At 40.4% G+C, this 26599-nt stretch overlaps 1 protein-coding gene across 3 annotated transcripts in view; it reads left to right on the top strand.

Annotated features, from left to right (window-relative positions):
- CDC27 (cell division cycle 27) overlaps positions 1-26599 on the top strand; it is an 87236-nt gene extending 60637 nt beyond the window's left edge. The window contains exons 11-19 of one of the 3 annotated variants that reach the window (XR_007911351.2): positions 74-281; positions 488-660; positions 4717-4869; positions 8563-8771; positions 11795-11912; positions 14136-14264; positions 20497-20571; positions 21650-21825; positions 23857-23997. Coding sequence is in view for 2 of the 3 variants with exons in the window: in XM_008271658.4 (XP_008269880.2) it covers positions 74-281; positions 488-660; positions 4717-4869; positions 8563-8771; positions 11795-11912; positions 14136-14264; positions 20497-20571; positions 21669-21825; positions 23857-23939 (1305 nt within the window). In the remaining variant the exon portion in view is untranslated. Of the gene's footprint in view, positions 1-73; positions 282-487; positions 661-4716; positions 4870-8562; positions 8772-11794; positions 11913-14135; positions 14265-20496; positions 20572-21649; positions 21826-23856 lie in introns of all 3 variants that reach the window. The other 2 variants (XM_002719460.5, XM_008271658.4) reach the window with 2 other exon arrangements.

The following is a 26599-nucleotide window of genomic DNA, read 5'->3' on the forward strand; positions in this document are numbered from 1 at the left end:
CTTAAAGTTGAAGGGTAGTCCAAAATTCATTTATAACAGGTGTGGAATTTCCCTCATTTTCCCCCCTTTACAGGAGAATAGCAAAAAATTAAAAATGAAGTTTCCACCTAAAATCCCAAACAGAAAAACAAAAAGTAAAACTAATAAAGGAGGCATAACTCAACCTAATATAAATGATAGCCTGGAAATTACAAAATTGGATTCTTCCATCATTTCAGAAGGGAAAATATCCACAATCACACCTCAGATCCAGGCTTTTAATCTGCAAAAAGCAGCAGCAGGTCTGTTTCTAAATGTTTATCTTTGTTGAATTCCATTTTATTATGCATATGTTTTCAGTAAATTTCTTTGTAAGTACTGTAGTATTTTCATTGTTTTCTAGATAGATGTGACAATGTTAATAGATTAATTTGTAATTAGTCTTTCTAGAAAGCCAAACTGTTTTATTGTGTTTTTTTCCCTTGTTTACTATTTTATTTTCTCCTAGAAGGTTTGATGAGCCTTCTTCGTGAAATGGGCAAAGGTTATTTAGCTTTGTGTTCATACAACTGCAAAGAAGCTATAAATATTTTGAGCCACCTACCTTCTCACCACTACAACACTGGTTGGGTACTGTGCCAAATTGGAAGGGCCTATTTTGAACTTTCAGAGTACATGCAAGTAAGTATAGAAGAGAGTGTATATGCCTTTTAAAGACAGTTTAGATTTCATTAAAATGCCCATTCTTGTGAAGACTGGGGTGAAGAGGTCAATATGTATTATGTAATAGCTATATAATTATTTTTTCAGGATTTATAACTTATTTATATTTAAAACTTTCTTGTTTTAAGGGATAAGTAATTTATATTCTTGGGAATTTCTTGAGATAAATTTGTCAGGAACCAATTCAGCAATGTATCATATCTAGTTTTTTAACAGATGTGTAAAAATTGTACATGAATATGGGGTGTTCTGTGACGTTTCATTACATGCATACATTATGTAATGTCCAATTGGGTAAGTATTTACCTTTCAAGCATTTAACATTTCTTAATAGTGAAAATGGCCAAAAGTTCCCATCTGTCTGTAGCCTGATAACTGTCAGTCAGCCTTTCCTCATCCCTTGCTCTCCACTTCCCTTCCAAGCCTCTAGTAACCACCATTCTACTTGTAACTCCTGTGGGATCAGCTGGTTTTTGGTTTTGGTCTTGGTTTTTTCAGACTCCTGTTTCAGTTGTTTGTTTTTTTTTAATAGTAAGATCATTTGATATTTGTCTTCCTGTGCTTGCCTTATTTCAGTTAACATAATGACCATCACCAGTTCCATCCATGTTGGGAATGATAAGATTTCATCCTTTTTCTAGCTGAGCAAGACTCCATTGTGTATATGTACCACATTTTCGTTATCCAGTCGTTAGCTGGTGGACATTTAGGTAGTTTCCATCTCCCAGCTGTTGGGAATGGTGCTGCAGTAAACATGAGTATGTATCTGATTCTTATATGAGAGACTCGTACCCTATTCAGTTGGATCTGAAATACAAACCTACCACTAAAAAATATTTATGACCTTAATTCCCTCTACAGTATATAAAGTTATTGGCTAGAATGAGTTTTTGGCATTTAATATGTTTTAGAGACTTGAAGAAGGTTATGAAGAAAAACATTTAATGGAGGACACAGTGTCCTTATCACAAGGTTTTTATCTTTTTTTTTTGACAGGCAGAGTGGACAGTGAGAGAGAGAGACAGAGAGAAAGGTCTTCCTTTGCCGTTGGTTCACCCTCCAATGGCCGCCGCGGCCGATGGCAGGAGCCAGGTACTTATCCTGGTCTCCCATGGGGTGCAGGGCCCAAGCACTTGGGCCATCCTCCACTGCCTTCCCAGGCCACAGCAGAGAGCTGGCCTGGAAGAGGGGCAACCGGGACAGAATCCGGCGCCCCGACCGGGACTAGAACCCCGGGGTGCCGGCACCGCAAGGTGGAGGATTAGCCTATTAAGCCACGGCGCCGGCCAAGGTTTTTATCTTTTTAATATTAATATGTTCTTTATGTTTTTATACCAAAAAAGTTAAGTTGAGTAACCTAAAGGCAAAGAAAATTCTAATTTCAAATTTTTTCATCTTCTTAAAAAATTCTTTTCGGGGCCGGTGATGTGGCAAAGCAAGTAGAGCCCCCGCCTGCTGTGCCAGCATCCCATATGGGCTCCAGTTCGAGTCCCAGCTGTTCCACTTCCAATCCAGCTCTATGCCGTGGCCTGGGAAAACAGTAAAAGATGGCCCAAGTGCTTGGGCCTCTGTACCTGTGTGGGAAAAAGCTTCTGGCTCCTGGCTTCAGCTCTGGGAGTTGAGGCCATCTAGGGAGTGAACTAGCAAATGGAAGACCTCTCTCTGCTTACCGTTCTCTGTCTGTGTAACTCTTTCAAATAATTAAATAAATAAATCTTTAAAAAAATTTTATGGGTTTAATTGAAAGGCAGAGAGAAGCTGACAGGGATCATCTGTCTGCTGGTTCAGTCTTGAAATGCCTGTAAAAGCCACCACTTGGGATGCCTTTATAGCATATGGAAGTGCCTGGTTCTAGTCCTGGGTCCTTCGCACTTCCCATCCAGCTCCCTGCTAATGTGCCTGGAAGTCTGCAGGTGATGGCTGGAGTACTTGAGTCCCAGGCGTATGGGCCTTGAGGCCAGACCTTGGGCCAGAGACCTAGATGGATTTTGACACTCCTGGCTTTGGCCTGGCCTAATCCTGGTTATTGGGGGCATTTGGGAAGTGAACTAGTAGATGAAATATCTCTCTCTGTTATTCTGCCTTTCAAATAAATAAATAAATTTTTCTTTTTTAAAGAAAGCCAAAACATTAAAGAAATATATTAACAAAATTAATTATTATTTAAAAGTGACAAAGTTACATTTTTGCTCTGTTTATTTTCATATATTCTATATTTGTTTTAGTGCATTTTATATCTTAGACTCTTTTCTAGACCTAAACTAAGGAGACAGTTTCTTGCCTCTGTGGAGCATACATCTTAGGAAGAGACATTGTAAGCCAAGGAATGTATTAGGACAGGTAACAACAAGCCATGAAGGAAAATGAAGCATAGTAAGGAAACTGAGAGATGGTGGAATATGTTGTGATTTAAAAAAAAAAAAAAAAAAAAAAAGAGAGCTCCAGAAAGGAAAGTTATACCTCCTTTCTTGAACCATGCAAAGATTTAAGGGAGAAGTCCTCCTCCAGCCAGAGGATATTGTATAACACATTAAAGAGGATTGTAGGCAGGAAACCTTAAACTTTGCTTCTGCTAGAATCATGTTTGGTACATACAGTATTCACGTAGGCAAAAACTGGAAAGCCCCTTTCAAAATTATTTCTAATTTGTTGTTTCACAAGTTTTTTTATTATATAAACTTTATTGTTCTCCCTAATTTTAGAGTGGTAACTCAGACTTAACTAAAGTTTGAGCTTAGATTGATGTGTCTTCCCCCCCCCCCTTTTTTTTTTTTTAGTCAGTTACAGAGAGAGATCTTCCATCTACTGGCTTATTCCCCAGGTGGCCACAAAGGCCAGAAGTGGACCAGGTCAAAGCCAGGAGCTTCATCCAGGTCTCCCACATGGGTGACAGGGGCCCAAACATTTGGGCCATCTTCTGCTGCTTTCCCATGTCATTAGTAGGGAGCTGGACCAGAAGCAGACCAACCAGGACTCGAACCAGCAGCCATATGGAATGCTGGCGTCACAGGCAGTGGCTTTACTCAGTATGCCACAACACTGACCCTGCAGTAGTTTCTAAAGCATTTGAAACCAACAGGTTCCTGTATTTGACTGGTGGTTGAATTTGTCTTCTCATAACCAATGCCTATTTGAAAAACTTACCTTTATAACTTTCATGATATTTTTAGGGATATTACAAATCATCAAGTTCACAGTTTTATAAGTGCTCTTTTCTTATTTCATCTCATTCATCATTTCATTAAGAACGGCACAGATATTGCTTATTCTGAACTAAATTTGGAGAGTTTTGAATTTACTAACTTGATAGATTTGATAGATTAGAAAACTAATCTATCAAGTTTAGGTTTTATATAACCTAAAACCTCAAACTTCAGGATGAGAGAAGCACAGTTCTGGAAGCTGTGAATATGATGAGGAGAAAAATAGGAGCTGACACTGAGGAGAGGTGCCGAGATGCCCACCTAGCTGCAGAGCAAGGCTAATTGGAATTGGTAGGTGGGGGCGCCAGCTGCGGCTGTGGCAGCGTTGTGGATGTGTTCAGTGCTGCTCACGCCACAGGATTGTGAGCCTCTTTCCTCTCAATAAAAGACAGTGCAAAAAGCACATTCTGTGTTGTACAGTTCATTCTTCCCATCATCTTTCCTGAGAGAATTATTCTATAAAACCATTAGTAAAACTGGAAAAGTGTTTTTTAAGAGCAAAATATTAATTTGTCTTTATTAAATTATGACTTTATGTAAATTTTCTGTGGTTTGGTAGAAACTCAAATTTTCTTTTCAGAGCTCATGTTCTTTGTATGAGTTGTGTATCAAAAGCAGGTTACATATAAGTAGGATTGGTTATGTCAATATTGACCTTCCACAGGAAGTCGCTCAGTGTGTTCTTGTGTTATTACTAATCCACATAAAAGGCACCATTTAGAGCCTGTGAAGACTGAGCAGTACTCTCCCTGTAGACATGTCAACTGGATCTGCTTGTTTCCCCTTCCCCTTACTAGTTTTTGTATTTCAGGCTGAAAGAATATTCTCAGAGGTTAGAAGAATTGAGAATTACAGAGTTGAAGGCATGGAGATCTACTCTACGACACTTTGGCATCTTCAAAAAGATGTTGCTCTTTCAGTTCTTTCAAAAGACTTAACAGACATGGATAAAAATTCACCAGAGGTAAGACAGCCAAAACACTTTGTTTACATAGTTACCTTAATCACCCTTATCAGATGGAGATAAACCAAATAGTTTAAACACTGTTTAGTATCACTCACCCTTATTTTTCTCTGTCCAGGCTGAGAAGCAGACAAGAAATATATGGTACCTAGAATATATGGTACAGATTCACAAATAGAAAAATCACAGAACAGATCAATCATTCAGGATTAATCAAGATTTGACTGTCTTAAAATTGCTGTTGTCTGAACGGCGCCACGGCTCACTAGGCTAATCCTCCGCCTTGCGGCGCCAGCACACCGGGTTCTAATCCCGGTCGGGGCACCGGATTCTGTCCCGGTTGCCCCTCTTCCAGGCCAGCTCTCTGCTGTGTCCAGGGAGTGCAGTGGAGGATGGCCCAAGTGCTTGGGCCCTGCACCCCATGGGAGACCAGGAGAAGCACCTGGCTCCTGCCTGCGGATCAGCGCGGTGCGCAGGCCGCGGCGGCCATTAGAGGGTGAACCAACAGCAAAGGAAGACCTTTCTCTCTGTCTCTCTCTCACTGTCCACTCTGCCTGTCAAAAAAAAAAAAAAAAAAAAAAAAAATTGCTGTTGTCATCAAGAATATGCATTGAGCAGAAGTTATATAGATTGAAAAATATAATTTTAAAATAAATTGTATTTTTTTTTCATTTTTAAGACAGTTAATTCACCTGTTCCAGTTTGTAAGAATTATATTTCAGTGTATATCAAGAATACTCAATAATACTTTTGTTAACATATTTAAACCTAGAATGTAATAAAATCAGTTCTGATTGTTTTTGGTAATTCTACAGTCATTGTGAACACTGATTTGTCATATTGAGCTATTTCTCCTGAGGGAAATGTATTTGTATGTGTGTGTGTGTGTGTGTGCACAAGAAAAAAATTTTTTTAAGATTTTACTTATTTATTTGAGAGGCAGAGTTACAGAGAGAGGGAGAGACAGAAAGAGAGGTCTTCCACCCACTGGCATACTTCCCAAATGGCCACAACGGCCGGAGCTGGGCCAATCCGAAGCCAGGAGCCAGGAGCTTCTTCCAGGTCTCCCATGTGGGTACAGGAGCCGAAGTTCTTGAGCCACCTTCCACTGCTTTCCCAGGCCATAAGCAGAGAGCTGGATCAGAAGAGGAGCAGCCAGGGCACAGACAGGTGCCCATGTGGGATGTCAGCATCACAGTGGTGACTAAGTTTACTATGCCATATCGCCAGCCCCAAGAAAATTTTTAAAATTTCATGGAGAGGGCATTTGGCCTAGTGGTTAAGAAACCTGCATCCCGTATTGGAGTACCTGGCTTCAATCCCTGCTCTAGCTCCTGGCTCTAGCTTCCTGCTAGGGCAGCCCCTTGGAGGCAGCATCGGTGGCTTGAGTAAGTGGATTCCTGCCACCTTCTTGGGGCCCTGGATTGAGTTTCTGTCTTTGGCAGCAGCCCTGTTCAGCCCTGGTCATTGCGGGGATATTTGACAAGTGAACCAGTGGATGGGAATGCACTCTGTCTCTTTACCTCTTAAAGAAAAAATAACAAGAAAAGATTTGTGAGAAAATGGAATTAAAAATAAGTTTGGGGGCAAGCACTTGATACAGCAGTTAAGTCCCCTGTTGGGATGCCCAGGTTCCATATTGGAGTGCCTAATTATAGTCCTGGCTTCCTTGCTGCTGTGTATCTGGGAAGCAGCAGGTGATGGCTCAAGTATTTGGGTCCCTGCTACCTACATGGGAGACCTGGACTGTATTCTGGACTCATGGCTTTGCCCTGACTAAGCCAGCCCCAGCTGTTGCAGGCATTTGAGGAGTGAACAAGCCAGTAGAAGACCTCTAACTGTCTTATCTGTGTTTCCCTCCCTTTCAAATAAAATGAGAAAAAAATGTTTATTTTGGGGTGAAATAATTTTGAAATCATTTATGGGATTTTCAAAAAGTTTGTGGAGGATATTAATGAAAAATTATGCATGGATTTAAAAATTTGTTACACTGGGGCCAGCACTGTGGTACAGCAGGTTAAAGCTCTGGCCTGAAGCGCCAGCATCCCATATGGGCACCGGTTCTGGTCCCGGCTGCTCCTCTTCCAATCCAGCTCTCTGCTATGGCCTGGGATAGCAGTAGAAGATGGCCCAAGTCCTTGGGCCCCTGCACCCATATGGAAGACCAGGAAGAAGCTCCTGGCTCCTGGCTTTGGATCAGCGCAGCTCCGGCCATTGCAGCCAACTGGGGAGTGAACCAGCAGATGGAAGACCTTTCTTCTCTCTGTCTCTACCTCTCTCTGTAACTCTTTCAAATAAATAAATAAATGAATCTTTTAAAAAAATAAAAATAAAAAATAAATTTTTGTTACACCAAAATAAATTTAATTCCATTTTCCAAAAAAAATTTTTTTTTTAAATCTTTTAAAACTATTTATTTATTTGGCCGGCGCCGCGGCTCACTAGGCTAATCCTCCGCCTTGCGGCGCCAGCACACCGGGTTCTAGTCCCGGTCGGGGCGCCGGATTCTGTCCCGGTTGCCCCTCTTCCAGGCCAGCCCTCTACTGTGGCCAGGGAGTGCAGTGGAGGATGGCCCAAGTGCTTGGTCCCTGCACCCCATGGGAGACCAGGAAAAGCACCTGGCTCCTGGCTCCTGCCATCAGATCGGATCAGCGCGGTGCGCCGGCCGCAGTGCGCCGGCCGCAGCGGCCATTGGAGGGTGAACCAATGGCAAAGGAAGACCTTTCTCTCTGTCTCTCTCTCTCACTGTCCACTCTGCCTGTCAAAAAAAAAATTTTTTTTTTTATTTATTTGAAAGTCATAGTTACACAGAGGAGAGCCAGAGAGAGAAAGAGGTCTTCCATCCAATGGTTCACTCCCTAGTTGGCCGCAGTGGCTGGAGTTGGGCCGATCCGAAGCCAGCAGCTTCCTCCAGGTCTTGCCACACAGGTGCAGGGGCCCAAGGACTTGAGCCATCTTTTGCTGCTCTCCCAGGCCACAACAGAGAGCTGGAACGGAAGTAGAGCAGCCGGGTCTTGAACCAGCGTCCATATGGGATGAGAGCACTTCAAGCCAGGGCATTAACCCACTGTGCCACAGCACTGGCCCCTCAAAATTTTTGAAGTACCCTTGTGTGTGTGTGTGTGAGAATATATACATATACCACATGCATCATAATGTTAAATTCTGAAAGCAGCTCATCCTGGGTAGACGCTATTTTCTTTTACTTACAGAAGAGAAAATGAAGTTCAGAAGTGTTGAGGTGGCTTGCCTGAGGCCACCGTCACAAATCTTGGGGATGGGATTAAACTCTGTCCAGCAGCCCCTAGATCTTGAGCTTCCTGCACTGCACTGAACTCTGCTTCCTACATTTCTGTCCTCTGGTTGCCCTATGTGAGAGCTGACACAAGAAGGCTAAAAGTTGCCTTGCTTGACCTCAACTGAAGACATGTTTGTTGGGCAGTTCAAATACGTGGTCTGCCAATAACCGTGAAAGTGCTGCAAGTATTGATCTTGGTTTACAAGTAAACTTTAGCGAGCAAACAAAGTAGCAAATAAAGCACCTGTGAATAATGAGTATCATTGTTTATTAAAGCTCTTCAGTTTTGAGTTTCTGTTCTAAATGAAATCTGAGGCTTGATTTTAGTCATAGGTTTGCTTTTGTGAGAAAAAATAAAATTTTAAATCTATATTTTTTGTTTCCATTTTTTTAAGGCTTGGTGTGCCGCAGGAAACTGTTTCAGTCTGCAACGGGAACATGATATTGCAATTAAATTTTTCCAGAGAGCTATCCAGGTTGATCCAAATTATGCTTATGCCTATACTCTATTAGGACATGAGTTTGTGTTGACTGAAGAACTAGACAAAGCATTAGCTTGTTTTCGAAATGCTATCAGAGTCAATCCTAGACATTACAACGCATGGTAAGTGTTAATGAAGTTCAGAGGCAAATTCACTGTGGATGCTGGTAGTCAGTAATTTTTATCAAATGAAGAAGTTGGGCAACAGTTTGTTCCTGTTTCTTCCCTGACACCGTATTTACTGCTGACATTTATTTTTTGACTGACTTAATAGTTTAAATATCAACAAGTATAATTTTGAAATTGTAACTCTTATTTTTTGGATTAATCTTAGAATTGTTTTATTCTATCAGTAAATTTGAAGTATTGAATTACTAAAATATACTTTGATGTGTGCATGTATGTTTTAATGGATTATATCTTATTTCTAAGTAGTTACATTGCCTGAAGTTCTCATACACACACACACACACACACACAAATACTAGCATGAAACAGTTAAGCTTGCTGACAACACCTTTTCTTCACATAGGTATATGTTGTCTGTAATATCTTGAAGAATTCAGTTCATAATAGGATCTAGTTTTCTTACCTGTGTAGTGTCTGTTCTGCTGTTTTATAGGAGTAGTGTTCTTTTTTTTTAAAAAAGTCACTGTATCAAAAATTATGTTAAAGGGAGTTATTTAGACTTGGCAAGCATTTGCTGGGAGGAATTTAGATTTTGTTTTTGAAAGGCAGAGTTACAGTAGAGGAGAGTGACAGAGATCTTCCATCTGCTTGTTCACTCCCCAAATGATCACAATGCCTAGAGTGGGCCAGGCCAAAGCCAGGAACCCAGAGTCTCCTCTTGGGTCTCCCACTTGGCTGCAGGGGCCATCTTCTGCTTTCCCAGGCACATTAGCAGGGAGCTGGATTGAAAGTGGAGCAGCCAAGTCTGAAACCAGTGCCCACGTGGGATGCTGGCATTGCAGGTAGAGGCTTAACCTTCTACGCCACAATGCTGCCCAGCTGGGAGGAATTTAAATACAGGGGTATTTAACTTGAAGTTAAATATAACTTAAAACATTGAACAAATTTATTATTCTAACTACTGTATAAATAGTCTTTCTTTTATTATTTCCACCTTCACCAGTGTTAGCACAGTTTTGTTTTTATCCTTTCTTTACCTGTATTACCACTATAATAATACTAGACATGCAGAGCAAATATGTTGTGCTTTTATTTATTTAGTGTTTATTCTCCATCATCATCTAGTAATGCCAAGAGAAGTTTTCTTAATGTAAACCATCTGTACATTATTCACTTGACAGTTTGAAAATTTAAGAGAAATACCTGCATATAAACTTAATACCCTAATACATAGCTTTTAAAAGTTACAATTTTGAAACCTATAAAAATAGAACCATGCTTATGCTGAACATGACATATGTTTGTGGACAAAGAATGTGGAAATAACCTTGTTAGGAGTTCAGGTTTTAGAATCGTATAGGGGGGCTGGCACTGTAGTGCAGTGGGTTAAAGACCCACCCTGCAGTGTCGGCTTCCCATATGGGCACCTGCTGCTCCACTTCCAAACCAGCTCCCTGCAAATGCACCTGGGAAAGCAGCGGAGGATAGCTCAAGTCCTTGGGCCCCTTGCACCCTCATGGGAGACCCAGAAGCAGCTCCTGGCTCCAGATCAGCTCAGCTCCAGCTGTCGTGGCCATTTGGGGAGTGAACCAGTGGATGGAAGACCTCTCTCTATATATATAACTCTGCCTTTCAAATGAATAAAATAAATCTTTTTTTTTTTTTTTTTTTTTTTTTTTGACAGGCAGAGTGGACAGTGAGAGAGAGAGACAGAGAGAAAGGTCTTCCTTTTGCCGTTGGTTCACCCTCCAATGGCCGCCGCTGCAGCCGGCGCACCGCGCTGATCCTGGCAGGAGCCAGGAGCCAGGTGCTTTTCCTGGTCTCCCATGGGGTGCAGGGCCCAAGCACCTGGGCCATCCTCCACTGCACTCCCTGGCCATAGCAGAGAGCTGGCCTGGAAGAGGGGCGACCGGGACAGAATCCGGCGCCCCAACCGGGACTAGAACCCGGTGTGCCGGCGCCGCAAGGTGGAGGATTAGCCTATTGAGCCACGGCGCCGGCCTGAATAAAATAAATCTTAAAAAAAATAGAATCATATAGGAAGGACCTGGTTAAAATCTTTATTACCTTGGAGCCAGCATTGTGGTGTAGTGGGTAAGGCTGCTACCTATGTCCCTGGCATCCCATATGGGCACTGGTTTGAATCTCAGCTGCTCCATTTCTGGTCCATCTCCCTGCTATGCGCCTGGGAAAAGCAACAGAAGATGGCCCAAATGCTTGGGTCCCTGCACCCACCTGGAAGACTAGGATGAAGCTTCTGGCTCCTGGTTTCAGTCTGGTCCACCTTTGGCCATTGTGGCCATTTGGGGAGTGAACTAGCAGATGGAATATTACCCTCTCTGTCTCTTTCTCTCTCTCTCTGTAACTCTGCCTTTCAAATAAATAAATATTTTTTAAATAATTCTTATTACCTGTAGAACTTTAAGCATGTTATTTAATTTCTTTAAGCCTCATTTTTGTTATGCAAAAATGAGAGAGCAGGCATTTAGCCTAGCAGTTAAGATGCTGGTTCTGATAGCCAGCTCTAGCTCCTGACTCCAGCTTCCTTCTAAGGAAGACCCTGGGAGCCAGCAATGATGGCACAAGTGATTTGTTCGTGCTACACATGAGGGAGACCCGGCTTTTGTTTCTGCCTCCTGTCTTTAGATCCTGCCAGCCTAGCCTACTTCTCGTCTTGATTCCTCCTAGGATTAAATGAGATAATTCACGTAAAGAACTTAACAAGGTTCCATTCAGTAAAAATGAGCTATTGAATCTACACTGCAGTACTACTGGACATGGTTTGTTTTTTCCCCATTATCAAACTTTGGTTTCAGTTGATGTTTATACTTGTGAAAGTGATTTTCTAAAATGCTTTTCTGCTTTGTATCATGACTGATAACTTTTTGCCTCCCTCCAGAGACCACCAGAATTATTCCATTGTTTTTTATAATGCCAGGCACTATACTGTCCTTTTATTAGTTGAACTAAATTAGTAGCCAAAATTCCTAAAATTATACTTTGTTTTATACTTTCAGGTATGGTTTAGGAATGATTTATTATAAGCAAGAAAAATTCAGCCTTGCAGAAATGCATTTCCAGAAAGCACTTGATATCAACCCTCAAAGTTCAGTTTTACTTTGCCACATTGGAGTAGTAAGTAATCTTGTAAACATCATTGCTCTGTTTCCCTTTTGCAATGTTTTTGTTATTAACTTAATTGGATAGTGAAAATCGAGGCTTTTTATTATTGAAGAATATTCTGGAGTCTTCTACAGCCAAAAACATCATCTTTTTGGCTTGGCATAAAAAAAATACCACTGGAATGCCCTCTTCTCTCAGGCAAGTGTCTTAATTTCTCAGAACAACAGGTTATATCATAACTTACTTAAATCTTCTAAGACGATGTGGATCGCCATTTTTATATGTGTGTGATCATAAGTTGTGCTTTGATAGGAAAAAAAATGTATGCTTTTTGTTTGCTTTTACAATCTTGTTGTTTCTCTGTAAGGATGAGACCTTCCATTCTTATTCTCATCCTCTCACGGCTCTCTATCTCTCTCTCTTCCCATCCCCACCTCCTCATTTTTTCTCTTAGCAAGTTTGGCTGTTGTGGGAATAGCCATACAATATGAGGAATTATTAGAGTTTGGAACTTCACTATTTATTTTGGGAAAGAATTCTAGTTCTTTATTGACTGTTGAAATCAACTATGATAATTTACTTAAACATTGACATGGTAGAGTGGGCATGTTGCCTAACGATTAAGACACTGTTAGAATGACAAAGTGCTATATTAGAGTGTCTGGATCCAGCACCTGATTATGTGGCTGTTGCTTCCTGCAAATGCAGACCATGAAAGGCAGCCTTAATGTTTTTGCCACCAACACAGGAGACCAGTAGTGAATTCCTGGCTCACAGCCTTGGCCCTGCTCAGAGACTTCTGTGGGTATTTGGGGAGTGAACCAGCAGATGGGATTACATGCTAACTTCCTGCATTAAAAATGGAGAAACTAACTACTTAAAATTATTTTGTCACCTCTTTAAGAGAAGTAAATCAAATTTGAATAAATCTTGACCTCTTCATGACATTAGACAGTTTTTATTTATTTTTTATTTATGTTTTTGAAATATTTATTTTTATTTATTTGAAAGGCACAGTTACAGGGAGAAGTAGAGAGATAAAGAAATCTTCCATTTCCCAAATGGCTCCACTGGCTGGGGCTGGGCCAGGCTGAAGTCAGGAGACAGGAACACCATATGTTCTTCCCTGTGTGTGGCAGGGACCCAAGCTCTCCAGCCATCTTACACTGCTTTCCCAGGTAAACTAGGAGAGCTAGATTGGAAGTGGAGCAGAAAGGACTTGAACTGGTGCACACATGGGATGCTGGCATTGCAGCAGCAGCCTAACCTACTGTACCACAATGCTAGCACCTATTCAGTTCTTAAAATAGACATTCTTCTAAAGTTATTGACCGAGATGTTTTAAAATTTGGAGGAGTTTATTTTCAGATAAAAGAATATGCTTTTCTCTTTTAGGGAGCTACTATTTAACATCTCAACATAGATGAGTTCAGTTAGTTGTTAGGTAAATCCTGTCACATTCTTGTGATAGTGATGTTAAAGTTCTAGAACCACATCCATTTTCTATTTTTAACATGCATTTTGTACAATAGAGTATTGAGTATGTGATGAATAAATAGATTTGATCATTTTTGAACTTTTTCATTTAAATATCCTAAATTATCATTTTCCAGTATTAGAGATCAATGATTTTCAATTTTGTAATGCAAATTAACTTTTCAGAAAAGTTCCTGAAATTGATAAAAGTATTTTGTTCTGAATGAAACAATTGTAAACAGGTTCTTTGAACAGTTTTGAAAGGTCTGGTGTTTAGAAGACCTGTTGAAATGTGTGTAGTATGTGGTTAAATATGCAGGTTTTTCTTATGAAGGGAAAAATCAAGGTTTTCCTTGCCTTTTTAAACTTAAAGGTAACCAGGGCCAGTGCTGTGGGGTAGTGGGCTAAGCCTCTGCCTGCAGTGCTGGCATCCCATATGGGCGCTAGTTCATGCCTGGCTGCTCCTCTTCTGATCCAGCTCTCTGCTATGGCCTGTGATAGCAATAGAAGATGGCCCAAGTTCTTTGGCTCCTGCACCCTCATGGGAGACCTGGAAGAAGCTCCTGCTTCCTGGCTTCAGATCGGGCCAGCTATGGCCACTGTGACCATTTAGGGAGTAAACCAATGAATGAAAGACCTCTCTCTCTGCCTCTGCCTCTCTGTAACTCTGCCTTTCAAATAAATAAAATAATGAATCTTTTTTTAAAAAAGGAGAAAGATTGTATCAAGAGGGAACAATAACATTTTTATTTTTTGTAGGTTCAGCATGCACTGAAAAAGTCTGAGAAGGCTTTGGATACCCTAAACAAAGCCATTGTTATTGATCCCAAGAACCCTCTATGCAAATTTCACAGAGCCTCAGTTTTATTTGCAAATGAAAAATATAAGGTAAGATATATTTCTTAATGGTCCTCAGTATTAAATTGCTTAAAATGTGTCCCTTTTATTAATAAACTAAATGCTATTTATACTATAATTTTGATCTGAGGCATTTCATTTTATCCATTTTCAAAAGCTTTTAATTTCATTTTCATACATGTTGAGTGCATAAGAAATATAGCGAGTCAGCTTCTGACAAGAAAACTAGATCCTGTCTGATGTATTTCTTTATTTCTCTTTTTCATATCATGGCTCTGTAGTATAGAAAAAGTTTTGAAGAAAGAAGATAAGGAAAACTGAGAAAGAGATAGGAGACATAAAGTGACATTGAATTTTTTTATAATTAATTCCGTCATAGATTGTGAATCCAGATTTTCATTCAAATTTCAAGTTTTAGTTTTAGTAAATTAAGGCTCTTACTAAAATGAATAAAAACTTAACTGAAAAGTATTCAAATTTTAAGTTCTCAGAATAACTTGGGCCAAATAATCACTTTGTAGACTCTATAGCAGAAACCTATTCTTCCAGTACAAATTGAAATTTGATGAAATTGAAAAATATCAAACTGGTCCTATCTTAATTTTTTCAAGACTAATAGAGATATATGAAGTATGTAAATTATTCTTTGTTATTAATTAATCCTTTTTGATGGAAAAGATTTCTAGTCCTACTGTGGTTATTTAAAAAAGCAATTAAACCTAATGTGGGCCGGCGCCGCGGCTCACTAGGCTAATCCTCCGCCTAGCGGCGCCGGCACACCGGGTTCTAGTCCCGGTCGGGGCGCCGGATTCTGTCCCTGTTGCCCCTCTTCCAGGCCAGCCCTCTGCTGTGGCCCGGGAAGGCAGTGGAGGATGGCCCAAGTGCTTGGGCCCTGCACCCTATGGGAGACCAGGAAAAGCACCTGGCTCCTGGCTCCTGCCATCGGATCAGCGCGGTGCGCCGGCCGCAGCGCGCTGGCCGCAGCGGCCATTGGAGGGTGAACCAACGGCAAAAGGAAGACCTTTCTCTCTGTCTCTCTCTCTCACTGTCCACTCTGCCTGTCACAAAAAAAAAAAAAAAAAAAAAAAAAAAAAAAAAGCAATTAAACCTAATGAATAGATTCAATTTTTACCTCCTTGCTCTTTTAAGTTACTATAACTAAAATTCAAAATTTGTTATTATATTTTTGCTTCATTATACTTTTTCAGATAATATAGTTAGATTCTTCAATTGAGGAATTTTCTTCAATTTATTTTTTAAGATTTATTTTATTTATTTGAAAGAGCTACAGAGAGGAAGAGACAGAGATGTCTTCCATCCACTGGTTCACTCCCCAGATGGATGCAATGGCTGGAGCTATGCCAATCCGAAGCCAGGAGCTTCTTCCTGGTCTCCCACGTGGGTGCAGGGGCCCAGGGATTTGGGCCATCTTCTACTGCTTTCCCAGGCCATAGCAGAGAGCTGCACTGGAAGTGGAGCAGCCAAGACTAGAACTGGTGCCCATATGGGATGCCAACACTGCAGGCCAGGGCTTTAACCTACTGTGCCACAGTGCCGGCCCCCAATTTATTTTTCTTAAAGCCATTTTAATGCCAGTACACCTACCAAATATGCCATATAAATCACTCCTATACAAGAAGTCCAACTTCTAAACTGATCAATTTTTCAGAATAATATTTAGATAATTACAGGCATATTTGGGTATGAGCTTGGGATTTGACTTGGCTAAGGCTTACTTTGATACAAGAGAGTCTGAAGAAGTTACTGATTGTTTCTGAAATATTCTGACTCCAAAATGAAAATCAAATGCTTTAAAAGAGCCACCTTGATGTCTCTGTAACTAAAACATTTGTAACTTTTACCCTATTGTTCTGATATCTAATCATTTAAGTCTTAAATACTACTGTTTCTCAGTGAGTCAGTGGAACTAGATCAACAGGTGAGGGGAGGCATGGATAGTTGATAACACTTGTAATATGCAGTCATGAAGAAAATGCAAAGCAGCTCTAAGTGTGTGTGCCGTAACAGTGTTATCCTAAGATTTCTTTAAAGTAATGGTTCTTAACAGCATGGTCTAGGAATGTCTTGAGCGTTTCCAAAACCCTTTCAAGGGCTCTAGAAGGTCACATGTACTCTCACAACAATATCCAGATGTTACTTACCTTTTTCACTCTCATTCTGTCATGAATGATTCTGAAATTTTCCAAAATTATTGTAATAACATTGAATACAAAAGCAGATAGGAGGATCCAGCCATCTTTTATTAAAAAGGAATTTGCAGAAGTGTTAAACAATGCCATCTCTCTCCCTCCCTTTTTTTGTTGTTCTGAAATTCTTCATTATTTTTAAACATTTTGAACTTCCCATTTATTTTTTTTTTCATTAAGAAATACATTGTCTATGTTAGCATGTAATGGGGATTATGAGTCAGACTTCTGAATTTCATGGAAATGCATATTATGGAAAAGTTAAACATAGATTTAAAGTGTTTTGACTAAAATAGACTTAACTCTTAATTCCATTTTCCATGAATTTTTTGAAGTTCCCAAGTATTGTTACGTTTAAGTTAATAATAAATAAAATTTTTTAGAAACTCTTTTAATTTCTGATAAGGTAAGTTGATATCTATAACCCATGTTACAAGCTCTTTGGGTTCGTCAGTTAAGTTGGAGTGTAAAGATATCCTGAGTCCAAAACCCATGAGAAATGCTGCATTAAAGCATTAAAATCAGTTTCAGCCCTCTTTATTATGATACAGGCCTCATCAGAACTTAGTAGTATTTGACAGGTATAGGTCAGTGGTCTTTAACTTATATCCATGACCACAGGTCTTTTGTTTAATACTCTATTCCATGTGTATTCTGTGCTATTTAACACTCTGGAAGGAAAGAAGAACAGTCTGCTTCTTAGAATTATTGTAGGTAATGAATCTGTCATTCCCTGACAAGCAAGTCTGAGTCTCATCCACATTCCACCTGCAGTTCCTTTTAGTCTCTCAAGTAGGAAGAAGGTGCGGTTAGGGTGTGTGAGATGGACCCCTTGCATAATTGCCTGAAAACACAGTGTTTTAGACAGATACACTGCCTGTGAAAGTGTGTGTGTGTGTGTGTGTTGCCTTTGCTTTTAGATTGATTGATTTATTTGAAAGAGAGAGAGATCTTCCATTCACTAGTTCACTCCCAGGTGGCTGCACTGCTGGGGGTGGACCAGGATAAAGCCAGGAGCCTGGAATTCTATCTACATCTCCCACATTGTTGGCAGGGACCCAGGCACTTGACATCTTCCACTGCTTTTCCAGGCACATGAGCAGGGAGCTGGATTGGAAGTAGAGCAGCTGGGACTTGAACCAGTGCTCTGATATGGGATGCTGGTATTACGGTGGCAGCTTAACCCACTGTACCACAACACCAGCCCTGCCTTCTTCTTTTTTTTTTTAATCCCTTTTGATTATAGAGATTTTCAAACGCTACTGTAGTTGGCTGGATAGCATTGTAATTCCTGTGTACCTACTACCCAGCTATTTTCCACACTACTTCCCACTATAAGATTTTAAATAAAGTTTTTTTATTCTCTTGGAATACCAATAAGTTTACAAAGGCTAAGAAATCACATTTGGCCTTAAAGTACAGGGGGAGCAGAAGGGGAGATTACTAAATTTTGGGGAACTGTGAAATGAGATTGATTCCTTATTCTTTATATTTTATACCCCCTCTAAAGTTTTAACACTAAAGAAATTATCTGACATTATCTAAATTCCACAATCCTCTGGCACCTTTACTAGCTCATCTTTGATCACTGCTGTATTCTGTGTATATTTTTTTCTTTTCTTTTTATGCAATTAATAATGCTTATTAGAAAATATTCACATAAAAATATTAAAAATACACTAAAGGGCCAGCATTGTGGCATAGCAGGTAAAGCCGCCACCTTCAATGCTGGCATCCCACATGGGCATCGGTTCAGGTCCAAGTTACCCTGTTTCCAATCCAGATCCCTGCTAATGGCCTGGGAAAAGCAGTGGAGGATGGCCCAGGTGCTTGGGCCCCTGCCACCCACATGGGAGACCCAGATGAAACTTCTGGCTTTGGCCTGGTTTAGCCCTGGCTATTGCGGCCATTTAGAGAGTGAACCAGTGGATGGAAGATCTCTCTCTCTTTGTACCTCTTGGCTTCAAATAAATAAATAAATATATCTTTTTAAAAAAATGTTGAATGTGTTGCATAAGCTTTTCTTCCAGGGAGGTGGACTATTTACAGCTCAGAACATACTCCTCCAGATCTTTTCCTCATTATTTGTATAATCATATTGTTTAACTATTCCTAACAAAGTAGAAAGGCAGAATAGTGAACCCTCAAGGATTTCCAAGTCCTGGTGCCCAACACCTGTGAGTGTGTTACCTTACTGACAGAGACTTGGCAGGGTACTCAAGGCGTCTGGACCTCGTGGTGGGGAGAGTCGTCCAGGATTGTCCAGGTTGGCCCAGTTTAATCACAAATCTTGAAAGGGAGGCTGTTTCCCAGCTCCTGGCAGAACCAGCATGAGCACTCAACCCGCTGTGATTGGCTCTGCTGTGGAGGCAAGTGGTCACTTAGTTAAGGAGTTTGAGCAGCCTATAGATACTAGGAAAAGAGAGGAAACAGATTCCTTTCAGAAAGAAAGGCAGCCATGCCAACAGCATGTGAGACTCATGTTGAACCACAGAGCCATAAGATAAGAAATTTGTTTTCAAACTCATGGTGGGAAGTGTCTGGCCCTCAGGCCATCTAAGGCCTTCGAAATCCTTTCATCTGACCCTACCAAGGCAACTGCAGGCGGGACTCAAAATTCCCTAAACATGTATCAGGTTAATTTTTAAGTAGATCATTTTGTAAGGCCCACAAATGATGTTAAAAATCCTTGGCAGAAAAAATGTTTCATGCCCCAAGCCATCAAATTTGTACTATATGAAGCAATAAAAAACATACAAGTATACATACTTTTCTCCAGTTTGCTTTTGTCATTAACACTCTCCTGTTAAACAGGGGGACTTCAAAATGCTCATGGAAACTTAAAATAAAAGATAAATTTAGGGGCAGGCTAAACGTTAAGATGTGGCGTTGGAGCCGGCGCCGTGGCTCAATAGGCTAATCCTCCACCTTGCGGCGCCGGCACACCGGGTTCTAGTCCCGGTTGGGGCGCCGGATTCTGTCCCGGTTGCCCCTCTTCCAGGCCAGCTCTCTGCTATGGCCAGGGAGTGCAGTGGAGGATGGCCCAGGTGCTTGGGCCCTGCACCCCATGGGAGACCAGGAAAAGCACCTGGATCCTGGCTCCTGCCATCGGATCAGCGCGGTGCGCCGGCTGCAGCGGCGGCCATTGGAGGGTGATCCAACGGCAAAGGAAGACCTTTCTCTCTGTCTCTCTCTCTCTCACTGTCCACTCTGCCTGTCAAAAAAAAAAAAAAAAAAAAAAAGATGTGGCGTTGGGACCCCACATTCCATATCAGAGTGCCTACGCTTGAGTCCTGGCTCTGCTGATGGCACCTTCCAAGTAATGTGCACTCTGGGAGGTAGCAGATGATGAGCAAGTCCTTGGATCCCTGCCACATACACAGAAGACCTGAATTCGGTTCCTGGCCCAGCCCTAGAGATTGTGGGCGTTTTGGGCAATGACCAGTGACTAGGACCTCTGTCTCTCTGTCATTCACTGTCTCCCTCTTTCCCTGCTTCTGAAATAAACCATGAAAAATTGTTTTAAAATTAACAAAAGGTAAGTTTATTTTGGTGCAAAAAAATTGAAATCTAGGCACAATTTTTCCATAAGACACATTCTCCATTAACTTTTTTAAAAAAGATTATATTTTACTTTGTTAGTTAAATTGGGTAGGTTGATACTTGAAGCCTAATGCTTACTCAAGGAGACCAGATGGAACTTCAGGCTACTTTATTCTGTAACTTAGTTTTCAAACCACTTTCACAACCTGATAAGGTGGTTGTTGTTTTTAAGTAGAATGGTGACAAAAGCAAGGATTGTCACCACCTTCATGTTTCACAAAAGAGGCTGTGTGTGGGGAGGGGGTTTTCAGTGTATTTTGATGGGTGCTTGCCATTTCTTAGTTTTTGTTGTAACTTAAATGTTTTTCATTTTGTTTTCACAAGAATTAATGAAGTATATTGATTAAGATAACACCAAGCTTTTGTTTTATGATTTAGAAAATTAATAAACATAATTGCTTAATCAAAATGTAAAATTTTGCTGCTCTAAAATTTTTCTTTGCCTTTTTCAGTCTGCTTTACAAGAACTTGAAGAATTGAAGCAAATTGTTCCCAAAGAATCCCTTGTTTACTTCTTAATAGGAAAGGTAAAGATTGAGGCCATGGTCCTAAACTGTGATTTTCATACCAAATATTAACTTTTGAAGAATAAACATAATACTTTAGTGTACAGTATCTATTGAGAAAATTCAGTGAGAGCTCTGAACTAAGTGCTCTGAAGATAATGGATTTAGTTCTGACATCTTAAGAAGATAATGTCCTAATGAAGGAGCAAGAATACATAACCCATAATCCTAATCCAAAATGGTATTGGAAGTAGATTAGCAATTTGCAGCCAAAGGCAAGTAATGAGGCTGTAACTGAGACTACCACATGGAAAGCACTTAGCTTCCAGTTCTCAGTAAAAACACTTAGAAATCCCCCAGAAGAAGACTGTTAATACCTCAATATTGTCTTGATTAGAAGAAATGGCTTCCAAGATTCCTATTTTATAGGCTGGGATCTCAGTGTCTAATTGATTTAACTGGTACAACTGTGGGCAGATATTGAGTTGATAGAAGTATATTTAAAGTCAGCGTGAATGTACTTTTTTTTTTTAATATATTATTTGAAAGGCAGAGAGAGAGAGAGAGATCGTCCATCTGTTGGCTCACTCTCCAAATGCCTGCACAACAGCCAGAGGTTAGGACAGGCTGAAACCAGAAGCCTGGAACTCAGTCCAGGTCTTCCGTGCGCTGGCAGGAACCCAGCTACATACACCGTCACCTGCTGCCTCCAAGAGGCTGTATTAGCAGGAAGCTGGAATCAGGAGCAGAACAGGGGCTTGAAGCCAGGCCTCATACACAGGTTCCCAGCTGCCGCCCAAGTGCCCGCCACACTGTGTGAACGACTGCTAATCGAGCAGCTTGGAGTCCATTTCTTCCCGTTGTCAGTGTTCAAGTCAGAGTGAGATTCTTGGAAACGCACACCTGAAAGGTAGTCAGGGAATTCTGAACGTGGTATCTGAGTGCGCTCAGAAGCAGCTCACAGCCAGCGTGAGTCCGTCTGTGGATTGTAAATGTCTTCCCTGTCTGAATGGGGTTAGCACATAAATCAAGAGTCCCATTGAAGCTTTAAATGTTTAGAATTTTATAGCTGAAGCTCACAACTTAATGAAAAATGTAGTATTGCTGTTTATTTTTAGGTTTACAAGAAATTAGGTCAGACACACCTCGCCCTGATGAATTTCTCTTGGGCTATGGATTTAGATCCTAAAGGAGCCAATAACCAGATTAAAGAGGCAATTGATAAACGCTATCTCCCAGATGACGAAGAGCCAATAACTCAAGAAGAACAGATCAGTGAGTATCATACATATGACTTTGAGTATTTGAAAGCTACTTTTTGCATAAAGATTTGTGGACTGCTTGTTTTTCTATCCATGGGGTTTTATTTTCTTTATACCAAGTGGAATTTTAGGTGACCAGGGTGAGGTAATAATCAGATGTCTATGGAATCAGGTAGAAGGTCTCAGTTTTGAACCTAGTTTTCTTCAGGTTGGTTCCAGCCAGTGGACTTGCAGAAATCTATTGCTGAATTTTGCCTTGCGCCTCAGTTCTCATTTGAGTATGTAACTAATACCACCTGCCTTATCTGCTTCATAGGACTAGAGGTGGGAGATGCTGTGCAGGTGTATGGAAAACATAAGTGCTAAAGTGAATGAATGATAAGTGTATGCACCTTTGAAAGTGTTGACAAATCTGTAGCAGCTCTGGCAGATCGGAAATCCAAATATATGCCTAATATATCAATTTAGAGGTCAAGGAAAGAAGAGAGAACAAAGAATTATAGTGTAAGGCAATGCTTACTCTATCCTTAGACTGAGGCTATATTAAAGTTACCAGTGAGAACAAGACTTAGTATATCAACTGAAAATTTTCTGATGGGGTAAACTCTGATTGGAAGGCTTTGCTCCAGAACACTTAACAGATAGCTTTCTTTAATTATAATTTCTGAAATTCCAATAGGTCTATTTAATTTTTTTTTACAAGAAAAAGATTTATTTATTTGAAAGGAAGAGCTAAAGAGAGAGAGGCAGAGAGAGACAAAGATCTTCCATCCGCTGGTTCACTCCCCAAATGGCTGCAATGGCCAGGGCTCGGCCAAGCAGAACCAGGAGCCAGGAGTTTCCTCCAGGTCTCCCATATAGGTACGGGGGCCCAAGCACTTGGGCCATCTTCCACTGCTTTCTCAGGCCATTAGCAGGAAGCTGGATCAGAAGCAGAGCAGCCAGGATTCAAATCGGCACCATATGGGATGCCAGCATTGCCGGTGGCGGCTTTTACCTGCTGCCCCACAGCACCAGTCCCAAGATTATCCTTAAAGTAGAGTTAGTGAATTGAGTTAGAGGAAATGTCACGTGGGTTTTTTGAGCTACTTCTAATTTCTAGGGCAGGGATAAGGAATTCATTAGGGAGAGGCAGTTTGGGTAGTTTTAAAATCCTAAAAGGTTGAATGCAACAGTCTTCTCAGACCTGCTATAAAATAAGGAAATTGAATTGTATTTTTTTAAAGATTTATTTATGGGCTGGCGCCGCGGCTCAATAGGCTAATCCTCCACCTGCAGCGCCGGGACACCGGGTTCTTGTCCTGGTCGAGGCGCCAGATTCTGTGCCGGTTGCCCCTCTTCCAGTCCAGCTCTCTGCTGTGGCCCGGGAGTGCAGTGGAGGATGGCCCAAGTGCTTGGGCCCTGCACCCGCATGGGAGACCAGGAGAAGCACCTGGCTCCTGCCTTCGGATCAGCACGGTGTGCCGGCCGCAGCACGCCAGCCACAGTGGCCATTGGGGGATGAACCAATGGAAAAAGGAAGACCTTTCTCTCTGTCTCTCTCTCTCACTGTCCACTCTGCCTGTCAAAAAAAAAAAAAAAAAAAAAAAGATTTATTTATTTATTTGAAAGAGTTACAGAGAGAGAGGAGAGGCAGAGGGAGAGAGGTCCTCTATCCAGTGGTCCACTCCCCAACTGGCCACAAGGGCCGGAGCTGCGCTGATCCAAAACCAAGAGCCGGGAGCTTCCTCCAGGTCTCCCACATGGGAGCAGGGGCCCAAAGACTTGGGCCATCTTCTGCTTTCCCAGGTTATAGCGGAGAGCTGGATGGGAATTGGAGCAGCCGGGTCTCAAACTGGTACCCCTATGGGATGCCAATGCTTCAGGCCAGGGTGTTAACCCACTGTGCCACAGCGCTGGCCCCTTGAATTGTATTTTATTAAGAGATAACAGGATGTTTAAGGGTCTTTATATACTCTCATCCTTGAATATGATACAGTTTTCCTTACTTGTTTTCAGAAACCAATAGGATATATTTACTTGAGACTTTTCTTTTCTTTTTAAGTGGGAACAGATGAATCCCAGGAGAGCAGCATGACAGATGCAGACGACACACAACTACATGCAGCTGAAAGTGATGAATTTTAACTCCTGGGAACTCAGACTTTTGCAACTGGATGTGTGACTAGTGCTGACTTGTTTCTGTCCCTCCATATACTGAGACTTCCCTCTTGAGCCGGCAGTGTCATCATCCATTACTTACACCATGCGTGTGCCACTTTCATTGGACCCTGACTGTACACAGAATGAAAGGCAGTGCAATATTTAGCTGCTAACAAGACTGGCTCTCTTACCAGTATGAACGACAATTTAGTGGGGGGGTAGGGTGGGGAACTTCTTTTTCTTTTTCTTTTTTTTTTTCTTTAATCTCCTTTTGTTGGAAAGCTATCATGGAAGGAAGAGTTATGTTTTATCTTGAAGAAACCATTAGATATGGAAAATGGTGATGAACCAGAATCTCTTGGTCGTTTTTCCAAAATTTGTTTTATTGTCTCTGTTCTGATAAACAGAGTGACTGACCTTCATTTCTAGGTTCTTCAAGAATGGTGTTAGCAAGTGCCAGATAAAACAATAAAAGACATTGCCTATAACAGAGTAACTTGATTGCCAAGGAATGTAAATTACCGTAAACTTGCAGTGTCTCGTATAAACAAATACATTGGGCATATTGAGACTCGTATGTAGTAATCAAATATCCATCCATACAGTGTACACTTATTCTTGGCAAGAATGCTTAATGTCTAACCAAGAATTTTAATTTATTCATCTTGCTTCAAAGTGTTGATCATTGTTGTCTTGGTATTGCAAACTGTAAAGTCGTTCCTTACCATATTGCCTCTTCTCTTTGAACTCTGTGGGATCACCTTTAACATTCGGAGAAGCTCGCGTGGTTCCCCACTGAAAAGCCAAAACAAAGCCCTTAATGACCTTTGAAGTTCACCATGCGAATCAGTATGAGAATACTAAAGTGGAGAGACTTTAAGAGATCATGATAGTGAAAGCCTTAATACAATCAGAATTGTATCATAACTTTGAATCTATATTTGTTCAAGTATCCTTTGACTTTTCTAAGTGTTCAAGCAGAGTCCAAGAATGTGCAGTTACCTTTCATTGAGGTCATTTCCATTCTTTTCAGTTCTCTGCTTCAGATTATTTTCAGTAGTGTATGTCATCAAAACATTTACTGAGAGTGACTGGATTTAGGATATTGGAAATTTTTAACTTGGGAAAAATACATTCTTGTGAAGGAGACAAGTCCTCTCCTGAGTTTGTCATAATATAAGTTGGTGTCTTTGGGGAATGCCACAATTTTAAAGATCTAATTATGCATATAGAATGGAAATTATTGGAATTTCACAGTAACAGATTTAAACAGTCTTAAATTGTGTATATCCTTTATTGTAATGTATTGAAATTTTTAGAGGAACTTTAGTTGTTAACATTTTATAAAGTGCCAATGTCAGAATATAACAAATTATAGTTTCTTATGAATGACAGGCCTACATTTATTATTTTGGATTATTTGATGAAGGACAAACTTATCTACTGGTTACCTGTATTGTTAGTCAAGCTGTGAAAATAAGGTGATTACAAAATGTGTAAAAAATATTTTTAGCTGATAGACTCAATAATTTTTTATAATTTACTGTTTATCTTCTCATTTGAACATGGATTAGATACCATTATAAATTAATTCAAGTCAGAGTCTAGGATGAAGTCTTGGGTGCCAGAAAGGTATTTAGCAAAATTTCCTACCTAAATCTATGTATGTGTGCTGTCTAAAAAATGATATATAAGAATAGGAAAGATTGGGAATAAATATCATTAAATATTCCCGAAGGCTAGCACTTGGATTCTAACAAATGTTCCATTTTATTATCCATTAGTTTTATAATATTTAATTTTAGATCTTTTTATTTTTTTAATGAGCATATCATAAGCCAGCTGTATAACAGTATCAAATCTAGAATTTCATAGAAATCTTCATAGTTCTGTGTGAGAGAGCCTGGAGAGAGCAAAGCTCAGAACAGAATCTGTGGAAATGTGATTAGCTGTCTTCTTGTACTAGGAATTTACGTCCTGTGCCAGAGGTGAGATCTTTGGTACTGATTTTGAGACCAAGAGTAACAGTAGGTGTGGAAAGCATAGGCCATCACGTAACTGGCTGAGGGACATTTAGCCCGCACTGGACCTGTTTTCACTGTTCCTTGTATCTACTTTCAGAGTCATTTAGGTGTTTGAAATCTGTTCGCACGCTTTCTCTGTCTCTCTCTTTTTTGTTTCTTTTTTCTTTTGGCATGGAATGGGGATCAAACAACCAGAAGAAGAAACACATTTTGGTCAAGCAAATGGTTGCTTCAGATTTCAGAAGTTACTTTGAAGGAAATTGAAAATACTAAGTACTGTGACATCCTGTTTTCTGCTTAAGCTTTTCACACACACCTACATATATGTATATACACACACACACTATCGTTCAGAGGTTATGATGTAACATTGGATTTTTCCCCTGTGGAAATGATTCTAAACTCTGGAATCCTAGAAGAATGGAATATTTTTTCAAGAGAACGGTGGTACTCAAAATAATGAAAGGTGGTCCCTACTTTTTCTGTAATTCATTATTTTAAAATTTTTATTTTTTCCAAGAACTGCAAGTAACATTTGAACCATGCTGCTGTTGTACCTTATACAAAAACTCAGTGATAACCAGTATTTAGTCTATTAAAAATATTCTTTTTGAAGAAAAA

Source organism: Oryctolagus cuniculus, chromosome 17 (genome assembly GCF_964237555.1).
Source record: "Oryctolagus cuniculus chromosome 17, mOryCun1.1, whole genome shotgun sequence".
NCBI lineage: Eukaryota > Metazoa > Chordata > Mammalia > Lagomorpha > Leporidae > Oryctolagus > Oryctolagus cuniculus.